Consider the following 20,453-nt stretch of genomic DNA (forward strand, 5'->3'; position numbering starts at 1 on the left):
GTTGCTGCCCTTACTGAGAGCTGAAACCCAGATCTGAGAAGAGACTCCAGTCTCGAGACGAGATGTAAGATCAACTTTTTTGCTCCAAGTGCCCAGCCTGGTGGACTCAGGACACATGCCCACAGGAACACCTGAAGACCAGTAGACAGGAACAACTACACGCCTAAAAGCAGAAATATCTGTTCCCATAACCAGATGAAAGAGAAGAGGAAAACAGGTCTATAGCACTCCTGGCACACAGGCCTATAGGACGGTATACCCACTGTCAGAAAGAGCAGAACAAGATAACACCAGAGACAACATGATGGCAAGAGGCAGGAACAGGAACACAAGCAACAAAAACAAAGACCAGATGGCATCATCAGAGCCCAACTCTACCACCAAAGCAAGCACTGAATATCCAAACACACGAGAAAAGCAAGATCTAGATTTAAAATCACATTTGATCATGATGCTGGAGGACTTCAAGAAAGACATGAAGAACCACCTTAGAGAAATGCAGGAAAACACAAATAAACAGGCAGAAGCCAATAGAGAGAAAATGCAAAAATCCCTGAAAGAAATACAGGAAAACACAATCAAACAGCTGAAAGAATTAAAAACAGAAATAGAAACAATAAAGAAAGCACAAAGGGAGACAACCCTGGATATAGAAAACCAAAGGAAGAGACAAGGAGCCGTAGATACAAGCATCAACAACAGAATGCAAGACATAGAACAGAGAAACTCAGGAGCAGAAGATTCCATAGAAATCATCGACACAATGGTCAAAGATGATGTAAAATGGAAAAGGCTACTGGCCCAAAACATAGAGGAAATACAGGCCTCAATGAGAAGATCAAACCTAAGTATAATAGGTATAGAATAGAGTGAAGACTCCCAACTCAAAGGATCAGTAAATATCTTCAACAAAATTATAAAAGAAAACTTCCCTAACCTGAAGAAAGAAATGCCCATAAACATACAAGAAGCCTACAGAACTCCAAATAGATTGGACCAGAAAAGAAACTCCTCCCATTACATAATAGTCAAAAAACCAAATGCGCTGGTTGCTGCCGCCACAGAGAGCTCGTGGGCAGCACCCCGTGAGTGAACTTGAGCCTCGGGACCACAGAGGAGGGCCCAGGAGCAGGAGGACCGCTGCGCCTGAGACACCGCCATAATCTGAAGGAACAGACCAGATAAACAGTTCTCTGCACCCAAATCCTGTGGGAGGGAGAGCTAAACCTTCAAAGAGGCAGACACGCCTGGGAAACCAGAAGAGACTACACCCTGCACACATCTCGGACACCAGAGGAAAACACCAAACGCCATCTGGAACCCTGCTGCACGGAAGCTCCCGGAAGGGGCGGCGCAGATCTTCCTGGTTGCTGCCGCCACAGAGAGCTGGTGTGCAGCACCCCGCAAGCGAACTTGAGGCTCGGGACCACAGGTAAGACCAACTTTTCTGCTGCAAGTGACCTGCCTGGTGAACTTGGGACACACAGAGGCAGAATTCCTCTAGGACCGGGCACTTCCTGTGTTTACCGGGAGCCCCAAACCCACGGAGCCCGGCCCTCAGCAGCTCTCTGCTCCCAGACCCCGGGGGAGAGAGACCTCACCGCTTGATCAGGTGGGCACTCCTGAGGCTGCAGAGCGGAAGAGACCACCAACACTGCCCACCCCTGCCCATATCCCTGGCCCAAGAGGAAACTGTATACGGCCTCTGGGTTCCCGCAGAGGAGGGCCCAGGAGCAGGAGGACCGCTGCGCCTGAGACACCGCCATAATCTGAAGGAACAGACCAGAAAAACAGTTCTCTGCACCCAAATCCCGTGGGAGGGAGAGCTAAACCTTCAAAGAGGCAGACACGCCTGGGAAACCAGAAGAGACTGCACCCTGCACACATCTCGGACGCCAGAGGAAAACACCAAACGCCATCTGGAACCCTGGTGCACTGAAGCTCCCCCAGAAAGGGCGGCGCAGATCTTCCTGGTTGCTGCCGCCGCAGAGATCTCATAAGTAACACCCCATGAGCAAACTTGAGGCTCGGGACCACAGGTAAGACCAACTTTTCTGCTGCAAGTGACCTGCCTGGTGAACTCAAGACACAGGCCCACAGGAACAGCTGAAGACCTGTAGAGAGGAAAAACTACACGCCCGAAAGCAGAACACTTTGTCCCCATAACTGGCTGAAAAAAAAAACAGGAAAACAGGTCTACAGCACTCCTGACACACAGGCTTATAGGACAGTCTAGCCACTGTCAGAAATAGCAGAACAAAGTAATACTAGAGATAATCTGATGGCAAGAGGCAACCACAGGAACCCAAGCAACAGAAACCAAGACTACATGGCACCATCGGAGCACAATTCTCCCACCAAAACAAACATGGAATATCCAAACACACCAGAAAAGCAAGATCTAGTTTCAAAATCATATTTCATCATGATGCTGGAGGACTTCAAGAAAGACGTGAAGAACTCCCTTAGGGAAACACAGGACAACATTAATAAACAAGTAGAAGCCTACAGAGAGGATTCGCAAAAATGCCTGAAAGAATTCCAAGAAAACATAAATAAACAAGTAGAAGCCCATAGAGAGGAGACACAAAAATCCCTGAAAGAATTCCAGGAAAACACAATCAAACAGTTGAAGGAATTAAAAATGGAAATAGAAGCAATCAAGAAAGAACACATGGAAACAACCCTGGATATAGAAAACCAAAAGAAGAGACAAGGAGCTGTAGATACAAGCTTCACCAACAGAATACAGGAGACGGAAGAGAGAATCTCAGGAGCAGAAGATTCCATAGAAATCATTGACTCAACTGTCAAAGATAATGTAAAGCAGAAAAAGCTACTGGTCCAAAACATACAGGAAATCCAGGACTCAATGAGAAGATCAAACCTAAGGATAATAGGTATAGAAGAGAGTGAAGACTCCCAGCTCAAAGGACCAGTAAATATCTTCAACAAAATCATAGAAGAAAACTTCCCTAACCTAAAAAAAGAGATACCCATAGGCATACAAGAAGCCTACAGAACTCCAAATAGATTGGACCAGAAAAGAAACACCTCCCGTCACATAATAGTCAAAACACCAAACGCACAAAATAAAGAAAGAATATTAAAAGCAGTAAGGGGAAAAGGTCAAGTAACATATAAAGGCAGACTTATCAGAATCACACCAGACTTTTCGCCAGAAACTATGAAGGCCAGAAGATCCTGGACTGATGTCATACAGACCCTAAGAGAACACAAATGCCAGCCCAGGTTACTGTATCCTGCAAAACTCTCAATTAACATAGATGGAGAAAACAAGATACTCCATGACAAAACCAAATTTACACAATATCTTCCTACAAATCCAGCACTACAAAGGATAATAAATGGTAAAGCCCAACATAAGGAGGCAAGCTATACCCTAGAGGAAGCAAGAAACTAATCATCTTGGCAACAAAACAAAGAGAAGAAAAGCACACAAACATAACCTCACATCCAATATGAATATAACAGGAAGCAATAATCACTATTCCTTAATATCTCTCAACATCAATAGCCTCAACTCCCCAATAAAAAGACATAGATTAACAAACTGGATACGCAACGAGGACCCTGCATTCTGCTGCCTACAGGAAACACACCTCAGAGACAAAGACAGACACTACCTCAGAGTGAAAGGCTGGAAAACAACTTTCCGAGCAAATGGTCCGAAGAAGCAAGCTGGAGTAGCCATTCTAATATCAAATAAAATCAATTTTCAACTAAAAGTCATCAAAAAAGATAAGGAAGGACACTTCATATTCATCAAAGGAAAAATCCACCAAGATGAACTCTCAATCCTGAATATCTATGTCCCAAATACAAGGGCACCTACATACGTAAAAGAAACCTTACTAAAGCTCAAAACACACATTGCACCTCACACAATAATAGTAGGAGATTTCAACATCCCACTCTCATCAATGGACAGATCATGGAAACAGAAATTAAACAGAGACACCCTTCATAATGCACCCAAATAATATAAAGTATCTCGGTGTGACTTTAACAAAGCAAGTAAAAGATCTGTACAATAAGAACTTCAAGACTCTGAAGAAAGAAATTGAAGAAGACCTCAGAAGATGGAAAGATCTCCCATGCTCATGGATTGGCAGGATTAATATAGTAAAAATGGCCATTTTACCAAAAGCGATCTACACATTCAATGCAGTCCCCATCAAAATACCAATCCAATTCTTCAAAGAGTTAGACAGAACAATTTGCAAATTCATCTGGAATAACAAAAAACCCAGGATAGCTAAAACTATCCTCAACAATAAAAGGACTTCAGGGGGAATCACTACCCCGGAACTCAAGCAGTATTACAGAGCAATAGTGATAAAAACTGCATGGTATTGGTACAGAGACAGACAGATAGACCAATGGAACAGAACTGAAGACCCAGAAATGAACCCACACACCTATGGTCCCTTGATTTTTGACAAAGGAGCCAAAACCATCAAATGGAAAAAAGATAGCATTTTCAGCAAATGGTGCTGGTTCAACTGGAGGTCAGCATGTAGAAGAATGCAGATCGATCCATGCTTATCACCCTGTACAAAGCTTAAGTCCAAGTGGATCAAGGACCTCCACGTCAAACCAGATACACTCAAACTAATAGAAGAAAAACTAGGGAACCGTCTTGAACACATGGGCACTGGAGAAAATTCCCTGAACAAAACACCAATGGCTTATGCTCTAAGATCAAGAATTGGCAAATGGGGTCTCATAAAACTGCAAAGGCTTCTTTAAGCTTCTTTAAGCTTCTTTGTGGTTAGGACAAAATGGCAACCAACAGATTGGGAAAAGATCTTTACCAATCCTACAACAGATAGAGGCCTTATATCCAAACTATACACAGAACTCAAGAAGTTAGACTGCAGGGAGACAAATAACCCTATTAAAAAATGGGGTTCAGAGCTAAACAAAGAATTCACAGCTGAGGAATGCCGAATGGCTGAGAAACACTTAAAGAAATGTTCAACATCTTTAGTCATAAGGGAAATGCAAATCAAAACAACCCTGAGATTTCACCTCAGACCAGTGAGAATGGCTAAGATCAAAAACTCAGGTGACAGCAGATGCTGGCGAGGATGCGGAGAAAGAGGAACACTCCTACATTGTTGGTGGGATTGCAGACTGGTCCAACCATTCTGGAAATCACTCTGGAGGTTCCTCAGAAAATTAGACATTGAACTGCTGGAGGATCCAGCTATACCTCTCTTGGGCATATACCCAAAAGATGCCCCAACATATAAAAAAAGACACGTGCTCCACTATGTTCATATCACCCTTATTTATAATAGCCAGAAGCTGGAAAGAACCCAGATACCCTTCAACAGAGGAATGGATATAGAAAATGAGGTACATCTACACAATGGAATATTACTCAGCTATCAAAAACAATGACTTTATGAAATTTGTAGGTAAATGGTTGGAACTGGAAAATATCATCCTGAGTGAGGTAACCCAATCACAGAAAAACACACATGGTATGCACTCATTGATAAGTGGATATTAGCCCAAATGCTTGAATTACCCTAGATGCACAGAACAAATGAAACTCAAGACGGATGATCAAAATGTGAATGCTTCACTCCTTCTTTAAAAGGGGAACAAGAATACCCTTGGCAGGGAAGAGAGAGGCAAAGATGAAACAGACACAGAAGGAACACCCATTCAGAGTCTGTCCCACATGTGGCCCATACATATACAGCCATCCAATTAGACAAGATGGATGAAACAAAGAAGTACAGGCCGACAGCAGCCGGGTGTAGATCACTCCTGAGAGACACAGCCAGAATACAGCAAATACAGAGGCGAATGCCAGCAGCAAAACACTGAACTGAGAATAGGACCCCTGTTGAAGGAATCAGAGAAAGAACTGTAAGAGCTTGAAGGGGCTCGAGACCCCATATGTACAACAATGCCAAGCAACCAGAGCTTCCAGGGACTAAGCCACTACCTAAAGACTATACATGGACTGACCCTGGACTCTGACCTCATAGGTAGCAATGCATATCCTAGTAAGAGCACCAGTGAAAGGGGAAGCCCTGGTTCCTGCTAAGACTGAACCCCCAGTGAACTAGATTGTTGGGGGGAGGGTGGCAATGGGGGAAGGATGGGGAGGGGAACACCCATAAAGAAGGGGAGGGGGAGGGATTAGGGGGATGTTTGCCCAGAAACTGGGAAAGGGAATAACACTCAAAATGTAAATAAGAAATACTCAAGTTAATAAAAAAAGATAAATAGGCTGAGAAAGAAGTTAGGGAAATGACACTCTTCATAATAGTTCCAAATAATATAAAATACCTTGATGTGACTTTAAGCAAACAAGTAAAAGATCTATATCATAAGAACTTCAAGCCTCTGAAGAAAGAAATTGAAGAAGATCTCAGATGATGGAAATGTCTCCCATGCTCATGGATTGGCAGGATTAATATAGTGAAGAATGGCATTTAACCAAAAGCGATCTACAGATTCAATGCAATTCCCATTGAAATTCCATCCCACTTCTTCATAGAGTTAGCTAGAACAATTCGCAAATTCTTCTGGAATAACAAAAAACCCAGGATAGCTAAAAATATACTCAACAATAAAAAGACTTCCGGGGGAATCACTATCCCTGAACTCAAGCAGGATTCCAGAGCAATAGTGATAAAAACTGTATGGTATTGGTACAGAGACATACAGATCGACCAGTGGAATAGAATTGAAGACCCAGAAATGAACCCACACACCTATGGACACTTGATTTTCGGCAAAGGAGCCCAAACTGTCCAACAAAAAACAGCATTTTCAGCAAATGGTGCTGGTTCAACTGGAGGGCAGCATGGAGAAGAATGGAGATTGATACATTCTTATTGCCCCGTACAAAGCTTCAGTCCAAGCGGATCATGGACCTCCACATCAAACCAGATACACTCAAACTAATAGAAGAAAAAGTGGGGAAGCATCTTGAACACATGGGCACTGGAGAAAATTCCCTGAACAAAACACCAATGGCTTATGCTCTAAGATCAAGGATCGACAAATGGGATCTCATAAAACTGCAAAGCTTCTGTAAGGCAAAGGACACTGTGGTTAGGACAAAACGGCAACCAACAGATTGGGAAAAGATCTTTACCAATCCTACAACTGATAGAGGGCTTATATCCAAAATATACTAAGAACTCAAGAAGTTAGACTGCAGGGAGACAAATAACTTTATCAAAAAATGGGGTTCAGAGCTAAAGAATGAATTCACAGCTGAGGAATGCCAAATGACTAATAAACACCTAAAGAAATGTTCAACATCTTTCATCATAAAGGAAATGCAAATCAAAACAACCCTGAGATTCTACCTCATACCCGTCAGAATGGCTAAGATCAAAAACTCAGCTGACAGCAAATGCCGGTGAGGATGTGGAGAAAGAGGAACACTCCTCCATTGTTGGTGGGATTGCAGACTGGTACAACCATTCTGGAAATCACTCAGGAGGTTCCTCAAAAAATTGGACATTGAACTACCTGAGGGCCCAGTTTACCTCTCTTGGGTATATGCAAAAAGATGCCCCAACATATAACAAAGACACATGCTCCACTATGTTCATATCAGCCTTATTTATAATAGCCAGAAGCTGGAAAGAACCCAGATACCCTTCAACAGAGGAATGGATACAGAAAATGTGGTACATCTACACAATGGAATACTACTCAGCTATCAAAAACAATGACTTTATGAACTTCATAGGCAAATGAATGGAACTGGAAAATATCCTGAGTGAGGTAACCCAATCACAGAAAAACACACATGGTATGCACTCATTGATAAGTGGATATTAGCCCAAATGCTCGAATTATCCTACATGCACAGAACACATGAAACTCAAGAAGGATGACCAAAATGTGAATGCTTCACTCCTTCTTTAAAAGGGGAAAAAGAATACCCTTGGCAGGGAAGGGAGAGGCAAAGATTAAAACAGACACAGAAGGAACACCCATTCAGAGCCTGCCCCACATGTGGCCCATACATATACAGCCACCAAACTAGATACGATGGATGAAGCAAAGAAGTGCAGGCCAACAGGAACCAGATGTAGATCTCTCCTGAGAGACACAGCCAAAATACAGCAAATACATAGGCGAATGCCAGTAGCAAACTACTGAACTGAGAACGGGACCCCCGTTGAAGGAATCAGAGAAAGGACTGGAAGAACTTGAAGGGCCTCGAGACCCCATATGAACAACAATGCCAAGCAACCAGAGCTTCCATGGACTAAGACACTACCCAAAGACTATACATGGACTGACCCTGGACTCCAACTGCATACATAGCAATGAATAGCCTAGTAAGAGCACCAGTGGAAGGGGAAGCCCTTGGTCCTGCCAAGACTGAACCCCCAGTGAACGTGATTGTTGGGAGGAGGGAGGTAATGGGGGGAGGATGGGGAAGGGAACACCCATAGAGAAGGGGAAGGGGAGGGGTTAGGGGGATGTTGGCCCGGAAACCGGGAAGGGGAATAACAATCGAAATTAAATAAGAAATACTCATGTTAATAACGATAAAAAAGAAATATTCAAGTTAATAAAGATAAAAAATAATGATAAAAAACAGTGGAATGGATATAGAAAATGTGGTACATCTACACAATGGAATATTACTCAGCTATCAAAAACAATGAATTCATGAAATTCATAGGCCAATGTATGGAACTAGAAAATATCATCCTGAGTGAGGTAACACAATTCCAAAATAGCACACATGGTATACACTCACTGATAAGTGGAATATTAGTCCCAAAGCTCAGGTTATCCAAGATACAGTCCACAGACCATGAAGCTCAAGAAAGAAGATGACCAAAGTGCGGATGCTTCACTCCTTCTTGAAAGGGGGAACACAAAAATATTCATAGGAGAAGATAGGGAGATGAAGTGTGGAGCAGAGACTGAAGGAATGGCCATTCAGAGCCTGACCCACATGTTTATACAGCCTCCAAAACTATATAAGATTGATGAAGCTAAGAAGTGCATGCTGACAAGAACCAGATATAGCTGTTTCCTGAGAAGCCCAACCAGAGCATGTCAAATATAGGGGTGAAAGCTAGCAGCAAACCACTGAACTGAGAAAGGGTTCCCCACTGGAGGAGTTAGGGAAAGGATTGAAGGAGCTGAAAGGGCTTGCAACCCCATAAGAACAACAATGACAACCAACTAGAGTTCCAGGGACTAAACCACTATCCAAAGACTGTACATGAACAGACCCATGGCTCCAGCTGCATATGTAGCAGAGGATGACCTTGTTGGGCACTCATGGAAGGAGAAACTCTTGGTCTTGCCAATGCTGGACCCTCAGTGTAGGGGAAGTCAGGGTGGGGAGGTGGGAAAAACGGATGGTTGGAGAGCGGAACACCCATATAGAAGAAGGGGAGGGTAATGGGAGGAGACTTATGGATGGGAAACCAGGAAAGGTTATAACATTTGAATGTCCTTGAATGTAAATAAAAAATATCCAAGAAAAAAAAAGAAAAGCTCCCCTATCAGTGATAAGTGTACAGTAGAACATCTAAATATTCTACTTTAGAGGAATAAGCAGTCATCTGCCATATTGATGTTATCACATAAATGGACCCTAGCAAGGGATATCACTGAGTGATTAAATATTCTTTATTTTCCTACCTATGCTATACTTATCAGGACAGAAAGATTTAATAAACACCTCTAGAACAATAATCAAATTCCCATTTCTGAACTCTCAAAGACATTACATGATATTCTAGACTCTAGAGTCTAGAGGAAACAGCCAAGCTTTCAATTCTCAGGACATAAAAGAGGTCTCATTGTGGATGGGATTACTCAGATATGTTCACTTATTTCCTTGATACTGGCATGTTTCTTGGGACCAACCTGTCAGGTTAGCAGAGGGGCTTTCCTATAATGGGGCCATAAACAGGAGGACCCCTGGAGGTTATAACAAGGCTTTCTACATAACCTCTTAAGCCTTTTGGTTTTACATTTTTATATCAATAGTATTTGTGACTGGAACCAGTGGCCACAAGATGGCAACCACTGGCCAGGTCACACACACACACACACACACACACACACACACACACACACACACAAAACCCGCTAGAAACTTGTACGTGTTGTGTTTTTGTGTGTTCGTGTGTGTGTTCGTGTGTGTGTGTGTGTGTGTGTGTGTGTGTGTGTGTGTGTGTTTTGTTTAGGATAGCTATCAGCTCATATGATGTTTTCATGTTGTGACTATGATTCCACCTTGAAAGAACAACCTTGGTCAAATTCTACTATGGGCATATTCTTTTGAGCTACCACTGGAGGTCTAAAAGGCATATCAGTGAGAAGTTATCTGCTATTGGTTTTAATTGCTACCATATTTAGTGCCTGTTAAACAATCTTAGACTCTAAAGTTCTGTTTGGGAAAAGAGGGCAGAGAAATTCAATTTTAAGGCCAGCATGAGCTATGTCATTCTACCATTAATTTATTTCTTGAGTTAGGAAATAAGCATCTCAGTGCAGGGGTAAGATTTTGGTAACTCTATGCTTATATCTGCATTCATGAAGCAAAATATAAGACCACTTGAAGAGCCTAAAGGTACCTGGAATATTTATACTTACTACTGCCTCTTTCTTTTTTGTGAGTCCTTTGTTCCCTTTGTTCCCTTTGTTCTGTGTCTGATTTTGAGATTGAGTCTTGACTCTCAGGACTAAGTTCTTCATTTTGACCTTTAAGAGGAACTGAATAAAGAGTGGGAAATTAAATTCAGTATATGAAAGCATGACTGAAATTATTTTTGGAGTGCAATCTTAGAGTTTCAATACACAGGAGGTGGATATAGGGACATTCAAGGCCAACTGTGAAAGGCCAGCCTGGGATATATCAAACTTTGTTTCCAAAAATACCTGTTTAAAATCTATAAGTTCAAATTTCTGACAAGTTTACAGCACCATTGCCCTTTGTCTTCATTAGTTAAAAATATGATAGTAATAAATAATACAGGTCTCTCCAGTTCATTTCTCCATCCATTTGCAGAGATGACAGAAACATGAATATTTCCTTTTGTCATAAAGGAACTAGTCCTGTTAACTCAGTGAGTGAACAATGGCTGCTTGTGCTAGGAGACTGTGATAGCCCAGTGGCAGAGCTAGGCAATGGCAGCATCTAACAAGGATCTATGCTCTGTTGACTCTGGTACAGCATGACTTGTCCATGCTACAGATTAAGGTGCATGGAGCAAATATTTAAGTGAAATTCTTTGAGAAAATTTGAAGGCACATGGTGTCTTGTTCTGGAGTAGCTCACTGTCAAACTTTGGTCTGTATTTGTGCCAACAAACACAAGAGAGGTGATGCTGTTCGTGTGTCTTCCCTGCTCCTGGAGCCTTCTCATTTCATCAGTGAGATGCCACCAGAAGTAATCTATGAATTTTCCAAGCAGATCTCAACTTCTGAGTGAATCTAACCCTTCAGATGGCCTTGGAGAGCATCGAAGAGGCCACCATGGCCTGGCCACTATCTTCATCAGCCTTTGTAAATATAATTTCTCAGTTCCGGCCACAATTGTACCCAGAAGTGGAAACATGTAGAATGAATTCAGTGTACAGGTTTACAAAGTGAACTGGATTTTAGAACTCTAACTTCTGGAGTTTGTGAAAGGGAGTACACATCATCAGACACTGTGCAAGTAGTCATGTGTGTGAAATTGCTACATCTAGACCTACTGCATAAAAGCAATACATACCTTAGCTTTTGTTTGTCAGTTATTCCATGGCTAAAGGTAATACTCCTGGGACACTTATAGTAAAATACAGCTTCTTGAACCAAAGAAAACATTTTACATGTGATTAACATAATTTTAGTACGTAGTGGCACTGGGGTGTACATATGCTTTTCCAGCATTCTAGAAGCTCAGGCAAAAGAGTCCACCTCAGCTGTTTCCATTCAAAGATAACAGTAAGTAATACATAAGTTTTTATGCTCACCTGCAAATGCTTTTCTTCTAGATGGAACTTTAGACTTTGTTGATTCTTCATGGTTCACTCTATCTGATTCTTCCCCATGAGCTGTATAAGGAGAAATATTAGTGCAGTAAACAGAAAAATGGAACTATTGTTAGGTCTCTCTTTCAGATGTCAAACAAATTTAAACTGTTATTTTTTGCTGTTTTTCAGTTATAAATGACCATAATGATAGGTATTATAAAGATATGATAGAACATTTCAGTAATTATGTGCTTAACACAGGTTACAACTGACAGACTCTAAGAACTATCTGTGTTGCATTTAGATTTTGTTTATAGCTTATGGTAAAAAGGAATTAGGGCTTTGCACACTGGAATTACCAGTGGTAGCTCTGCCTATAGCTTGCCCGTGGTACAGTGAGTCTAAGATTTGTGCTTTTATGAGAAAGTCATGAGGATTATGTTGTATACCCACTCAGAAACCTTAGGAAGCTGGCCAACTTACCTCCACAGTAAGGAAGGGACTCTGTTTACTTAGGAAAAAGAATGGCACAGTGTGGGTTTGTCACTAACAATTTTGTTGAGTACATTGGCAGCTAAGCTCCACTAAGAGGGAAGAACATCTGAGACTTCCTTGCTGGGTACATTTTGGTCTTACATTATGGCCTATGTAGTAGAGAAAACGATAGGTCCATCCTTTACATAGACACCATGGGCTTCCCCCCAGGTCATGGTAGAGTGACAACGAAAATGTTAAGATGTCTATTAAGACTGATTTCTTGTTTGTTCCTGCCACATTCACTGGTTACCTAGCTAAACTAACTTTATCGATTATTTGTATTGTGGATCTACGTGTGTGTGTGTGTGTGTGTGTGTGTGTGTGTGTGTGTGTGTGTGTGTGTGTGTGTGTGTGATATGATTATAGAGGTCACACAAATTTTTGGCATTTCCATTTAAGTTACATGGGGACCTTACATGACTTTACCCTCTGAGGCATCTTGCAGGTGCTTACCTAGCTAGATTAAATTCTCTCTAAAACTGTGCTAGCTGGTAGACAGTAATATCCTCATCTAAGAGGACACAGAATGGAAAAACAGTTACCATTAAGACAGCACTTTGATCAGAGGACACACAGTGACTTAAGGATGGTAAATGGACCGCATTCCTGGATGACCTAGGTTAGGGTTCCACGAGATTGTCTGGCCCTAATTACTGGCAGAGATACTGAAATACTTTCACTTCAAGCTCCACCTTACACTCAGCCTCAAGTCTAGAAAGGATAGTTTTATGCAAGTTTTCATTTTAAGGTAGGCTTGTACTATAGAAATCTCCAGTTTATTCATCACATTTGTTACCCAAAACAACTTCAGAGGGAGAAAAATAAAGCTGTTGTCTAAGATTAATGAAGCAAACATTGTCAAAGTAAGTATGTTCTAACCAGAAATAAGAATATTTTTACACACGGAGATCTTTGGCTTGTTATAATCACATGGTTCAATGCTGTATAATTCTGGGTACCTGTGATCCATGACCTTGTGTTTTGTCATAAAAATTGTGACTGACTTCCAAGTAGAGAGAAACTAATATGTAAAAATGATACCTTCAGTGTCCTTTTTCATACTTTTTCCCACAGATATATCCAAGACCACGTTAACTTTATGTGAATTGAGTTGTTGTCACCACTAATATCCTTCCACACATTGTTGAAAAGCTCCCTCATCAGTGGTAAGTCTACCATGGAACATCTAAATATTCTATTCAAGAGGAATGCGCAGTTTCTACCATATTAATTTTACGCATACATGGACCCTAGCAAGGGATATCACTGAGTGATTAAATACTCTTTATTTTCCTACCTATGCTATGCTTATCAGAACAGAAAGATTTAATAAACACCTTTAGAACAATAATCAAATTCCTGTTCCTGAACTCTCAAGGACATTACATGATATTCTAGACTCTAGAGTCTAGAGGAAACAGCCAAACTTTCAATTCTCAACACATAAAAGAGGTTATCATTGTGGATGGGATTACTTACATACTTATTTCCTTGATACTGGCATGTTTCTTGAGACGAACTTGTCAGGTTAGCAGAGGGGCTTTCCTTTAGTGGGTCCATAAACAGGAGGACCCCTGGAGGTCCTACCAAGGCTTCCTAGATAATTCTTTAGGTTCTTTGGTTTCTAATTTGTATTCAATTTTCTTATATCAATAGTAACTGTTTCTGATTGGAGCCTTTCTGATAAGAAGGACACTACTTTACTGGAGAGAGAAATTACGTCCTCTGAGAAATCAATCTCTCTCTCTCTCTCTCTCTCTCTCTCTCTCTCTCTCTCTCTCTCTGTGTGTGTGTGTGTGTGTGTGTGTGTGTGTGTGTGTGTGTGTGTGTGTGTGTGTTACCAGGTCAGATGGTGTTTTCATGTTCTGATTCTGATTCTAACAGAAATGAACAACTTTGATCAAATACTACTATGGGCAAATTCTTTTGAGCTACCACAAAAGTCCACAGACACACTGGAAGTCTGAAAGACACATCATTATTATGAAATTATCTGCTCTTGGGAGTCAAGGGATGTCATATTTGGTGGTTAATAAATAATCTTAGAGGCACAACTTCTGCTTGGAAGAATGGGTCAGAAAAATTCAAGTTCAAGGCCAGCATGAGCTACAAAGTTCTTGTACTAATTCTTTCATAAGTTAAGGAATTAGCATTTTAGTACAGGGGTAATATTTTGGTAAATATATGCTTATATGTACATTCATGTAGCAAAATAAAAGGCCACCTAAAGAGCCTAATTTAATCTACCTGGAATACTTATACTTACCACTACCTCTTCCTCTTCTGTGAGTTTGTTTTTTCTTTGTTGGTGTGTGTGCTTTTGAGACTGAGCCTTGACCCTCAGGGCTAAGCACTCCATCACCCTCTGCATCAGAGGCTGCATAAAACAGGTAAAGGTACATTTAGTTCAATATATGATTGATGAATAGTTCAATAAGTGATTGAAATTTTGTATATAGCTCATGCTTAGAATCTCAATAATGAGGAGTTGGACAGAGGGCAATTCAAGGCCATTTTGAAATGCCAGCCTAGGATATATCAAAATTTGTTTCCAAAAATACCTCTTTAAAAATTGTAAGTTCAAATTTCTGACAAGTTTGCAACACCATTGCCCTTTGTCTTCATTAGTTAAAAATATGATAGTAATAAATAATGCATGTCTCTCCAGTTCATTTCTTCATCCATTTGCAGAGATGACAGAAACATGAATATTTCCTTTTGTCATAAAGGAACTAGCCTTGTTAACTCAGTGAGTGAACAATGGCTGCTTGTGCTAAGAGACTGTGATAGCCCAGTGGCAGAGCTAGGCGATGGCAGCATATAACAAGGATCTATGCTCTGTTGACTCTGGTACAGCATGACTTGTCCATGCTACAGATTAAGGTGCGTGGAGCAAATATTTAAGTGAAATTCTTTGAGAAAATTTGAAGGCACATGGTGTCTTGTTCTGGATTACTCACTGCCAACTTTGGTCTGTATTTGTGCCAACAAACACAAGAGAGGTGATGCTGTTTGTGTGTCTTCCCTGCTCCTGGAGCCTTCTCATTGCATCAGTGAGATGCCACCAGAAGTAATCTACGAATTTTCCAAGCAGATCTCAACTTCTGAGTGAATCTAACCCTTCAGATGACCTTGGAGACCATCGAAGAGGCCACCATAGTCTGGCCAAAATCTTCATCAGCCTTTGTAAATATAATTTCTCAGTTCCGGCCACAATTGTACCCAGAAGTGGAAACATGTGGAATGAATTCAGTGTACAGGTTTACAAAGTGAACTGGCTTTAGAACTCTAACTTCTGGAGTTTGTGAAAGGGAACACACATCACCCGACACTGTGCAAGTAGTCATGTATGTGAAATTGCTACATCTAGACCTACTGTGTAAAAGCAATACATATCTTAGCTTTTGTTTGTCAGTTATTCCATGGCTAAAGGTAATACTTCCGGGACACATATAGTAAAATGTAGAGTCTTGAACCAAGGAAAACATTTTGGGTGCCATAAAGATTAGTTTAGGACAGAGTTGTACTGTGGTGTACATATGTTCTTCCAGCCTTCTTGTAGCTGAGGCAAGAGAACCTGTCTCTGCTGGTCCCATTCAAAATACTGCAAAGTAATCTAAAATTTTTATGCTCACAATCAAATCCTTTTTCTAGAAGTACCTTGCTTCTTTGATGGAACTTTGGCTTTTCTTGCTTCTTCATAGTGTACTGAATCATATTCCTCTTCATGAGCTGTATAAATATAAATATTAGTGCAACAGACACAAAAATAGAACTATTTCAAAGTCTCTATTTCAGATTCAAAATAAAATTTTAATGCTATTCTGTTATTTTTTCTGGATTATTAATAAATGACCTTAACATTAAATATGAGAAGAAAATATACCGTTTCAGTCAAAATAAGGTGTTCCTAAGAATCCCCAAAAAAGTCTGGGATTCAGTTTTTGTTTATACCTTATGTTACAGAGCGATTGTGGTTACTGAGCTTCACCAGTAGTAGTTAGTGCTGTAGCATGTCCATGGAAGAGAGAGTCTTTAACTTGTGCTTTTATGAGAAAGTCCTAAGATTCTGTTGCATGGCCATTCAGAAACCTTAGAGAGCTGGCTAACTTGTCTCCATAGGAAGAGAGGGGAAGGGGAATGGGACAATATGGGTCTTTCACTACACAACTTTCTCTGAGCCTTGGCTGCTATACTGCACAAAGAGGATGGAACATCTAAGACTCTCTACCACCTTACTAGGTACCATTTTGGTGGTACCTGATGGCCTATGTACTGGGGAAAATGATAGGCTTCTCCCAGGTCATGGTAGAGTGAGAACAAAAATGTTGAGATCTATACTCACATTCTGATTTCTAGTTTTGTACCTATCTCACTATCTTCACTGCTTACCTAGCTAAATTAACTTTACTGATTATTATTATTGTGTATGTAAATGTGTATGGAGGTCATACAAATTTGTGTCATTTTCGTTTAGGTTACATGGGGACCTTACGTGCCTTTACTCACTGAGGCATTTTGCCAGTGCTTACCTAGTTAGAATAAACTTCTTTCTAAGACTATGCTACTGGTAGACTATAACATAACCAACTTACAGGACACAGAATGAAAAAACAGTTACCATTAAGTAAGCACTGTTTAGTCAAAGAATACACAGTGACCTAAGGGAGGTAAGTGGATCCCATTCCTGGATGATCTAGGTAAAGGTTCCACAAGATTCTCTGACCCTAGATACTTGACAAAGTGGCCAAGAGATACTTTCATTTCAAGTCCTACCTTACACTCAGCCTTAAGGCCCCAAAGAATTGTTTTATTTAAGTTTTTGTTTTAAGTCGGGTATGTAAGACACATCTCCTATTTATCTATCATATTTATTACCCAAAACAACTTCATAGGGAGAAAAATAAAGCTGTTGTCATGACTTGTATTAATGAAGTAAACATTGTCAAAGTAAGTATTTTCCACCCAGTAACAACAATATTTGTGCACAAAGAGTTCTTGGACTTTTCATGATCACATATTCAATGATTCCTAGCTCTCAGTACCTTTGAATCATGTCATTGTGTTCTGCCAGAAACACTGAGACTGTCTTCTAAGTAGAGAGAAACTAATATGTGGAACTTGTATCTTTAGTGTCCTTTTACGTTTTTTTATACAGGTGTTCAAGACTATTTTAATTTTATTTGGAGTGAGTTATTATCATAATATCTTCCACAGAATGTTGAACTGATTCCCCCCATCAGTCAAAAGTCTACAGTTGTAGGGGAAGGACCAGCCCTCTACCATATTAATGTTATCACATCAATCGACCTCAGCAAAGATATTACCAAAGAACTAAATATATATTTCCCACCTATGCTATGCTTTCTCATATAGACTGGTTTTATAATCAGCTCTGGAACTAATCAAATTCCATGTTCTGATCTCCCAAAGGCATGGCATGATATTCTAGAGTCTAGAGGAAACTTCCAAGCTTCCAAGTCTAATCACTCAACACATAAAAGAGGTCTCATTGTGGATGGGATTACTCAAGATATGCACACTCATTTACTTGATAGTGGCATGTTTCTTGAGACCAACTTGTCAGGTTAGCACAGAGGCTTTCCTATACTAGGGCCATAAACACCACTGGAGTTCCTATCAAGGCTTCCTAGATAATTCTTTAGGCATTTTGGTTCCTAATTTGTATTTAATTTGCTTATCTCAATAGTAACTCTGTTTGTGATTGGGGTCTTGTCAATAAGAAGGCAACTATTTGACAGGTCACAGAAACTACAAACTCTAGGAACTCTGAGTATGTGTGTGTTTGTTCTAGGATAGCTGCCAGATCAGATGATGTTTTCATGTTCTGATTCATATTACAAAGAATGAACAACTTTGGTCAAATGCTACTATGGGTATATTCTTTTGAGATACCACAAAATTCCATAAACACACTGGAAATCTGAAAGACATAATGGTATGAAATTATCTGCTCTTGGGACTCAAGGAATTTCACATTTGGTGGCTACTAAACAATCTTAGAGTCAAAACTTCTGCTAGAAAGATAGGCAGGGAAATTCAAGTTCAAGGCCAGCATGAGCTACACAGTTCTAGTATTAATTCTTTGATAAGTTAGGGAATCAGCATTTTAGTGCAGGGGTAAAATTTTGGTAAAACTATGTGCTTATATGCATATTCATGAAGCAAAATAAAAAAAACACCTGAAGAACCTAATGTAAACTATGTGAAATACTTATACTTACAACTGCCTCTTCCTCTTCTGTGAGTTCTTTGTTTCTTTGTGTACTCGTATGCTTTTGAGAACGAGCCTTGACCCTCAGAGTTAAGTGCTTCATAAACACCTGCATCAGGAACGGTATAAAACAGGTACTTTTAGTTCAATATATTTTTTAAAAGTGTTTGAAATTTTGTATGTAGCTCATGCTTAGAATCTCAGTACTCAGTAGGTGGACACAGGGGAAATTTATCTTTGAAAGACCACCCTGAGATATATCAAACTTTGCTTCCAAAAATACCTGTTTAAAATCTGTAAGTTCAAATTTCTGAAAAGTTTGCAACACCATTGCCCTTTGTCTTCATTAGTTAAAAATATGATAGTAATAAATAATGCATGTCTCCCCAGTTCATTTCTTCATCCATTTGCAGAGATGACAGAAACATGAATATTTCCTTTTGCCATAAAGGAACTAGCCTTGTTAACTCAGTGAGTGACAGTGGCTGCTTGTGCTAAGAGACTGTGATAGCCTAGTGGCAGAGCTAGGCGATGGAAGCAGCTACCAAGGATCTATGCTCTGTTGACTCTGGTACAGCATGACTTGTCCATGCTACAGATTAAGGTGCACGGAGCAAATATTTAAGTAAACCTTTTTGAAAAACTTGGAAAGCACATGGTGTCCAGGGACACACTAGAACTCTGAAAGACACAACAGTGGAAGTTATCTGCTATTGGGTGCCAAGGGTTACTACATTTGGTGGCTATTAAATAATCTTAGAGTCAAAACTTCTGCTTGAAAGGATGGGGCAGTGAAATTCAAGTTCAAGGCTAGCCTGAGCTACATAGTTCTAGCATTAATTCTTTGGTAAATTTGGAAATCTACATTTTAGTGAAGGAGTAAGAGTTTGGTAATTACATGCTCATATGTGTATCCATGAAGGAAAATATAAGACCACCTGAAGAGCCTAATGTAGGCTTCAGCTGTCTGGGATATTTATACTTACCACTGCCTTTTCCTCTTTTGTGAGTTCTTTGTTTCTTTGTAGGTGTGTGTGCTTTTGAGACTGAACCTCGACTCTCAAGGGCAAGTGCTTCCTCACCTTCTGCATCAGAGGCTGCATAAAACATGTAGTGGTACATTTAGTTCAATATGTTAAAAAGTGTTTGAAATTTTGTATATAACTCATGCTTAGAATTTCAAGGAGATGCACACAGGGAGATTCAAGGCCATCTTTGAAAAGCCAGTCTGGATATATCAAAATTTGTCTCCAAATGTATCTGTTTAAAATTCATAAGTTCTGGCTATCACAAATAAGGCTACTATAAACATAGTGCAACACATGCCCCTGTGGCATGGTGGGGCATCTTTTGGGTATATTCCCAAAAGTGGTGTTTCTGAGTCTTTAGGTAGGTCTATTTCCAATTTTCTGTGGAACCTCCAAATTGATTTTCAGAGTGGTTGTACCAGTTTGCAATCCCACCAGCAGTGGAGGAGTGTTCCTCTTTCTCCATATCTTTGCCAACATGTGTTGTCACCTGAGGTTTTGATCTTAGCCATTCTGGCTGATGTAAGGTGGAATCTCAGGGTCATTTGATTTGCATTTCTCTGATCACTAAGGACTTTGAACATTTCTTTAGGTGCTTCTTGGCCATTTGAGATTCCTCTGTTGTGAATTCTCTGTTTAGTTCTATACCCC

General features: G+C 40.3%; 1 protein-coding gene across 50 annotated transcripts in view; it reads right to left on the minus strand.

The window, feature by feature from the left end:
- The window catches only part of Ccdc7a (coiled-coil domain containing 7A), a 410,765-nt gene that overhangs the window by 259,460 nt on the left and 130,852 nt on the right, over nt 1–20,453 (minus strand). For all 50 annotated transcript variants that reach the window (XM_063278219.1, XM_063278211.1, XM_063278233.1 and 47 more), the window contains 6 exons: nt 19,761–19,871; nt 18,785–18,883; nt 16,200–16,271; nt 14,806–14,916; nt 12,003–12,083; nt 10,639–10,758 (listed from right to left, as the gene is read on the minus strand). In XM_063278219.1, coding sequence (XP_063134289.1) covers nt 10,639–10,758; nt 12,003–12,083; nt 14,806–14,916; nt 16,200–16,271; nt 18,785–18,883; nt 19,761–19,871 — 594 coding nt within the window. The remainder of the gene's footprint in view (nt 1–10,638; nt 10,759–12,002; nt 12,084–14,805; nt 14,917–16,199; nt 16,272–18,784; nt 18,884–19,760; nt 19,872–20,453) is intronic.

The sequence above is a fragment of the Rattus norvegicus genome, chromosome 19 (assembly GCF_036323735.1).
Source record: "Rattus norvegicus strain BN/NHsdMcwi chromosome 19, GRCr8, whole genome shotgun sequence".
Taxonomy (NCBI): domain Eukaryota; kingdom Metazoa; phylum Chordata; class Mammalia; order Rodentia; family Muridae; genus Rattus; species Rattus norvegicus.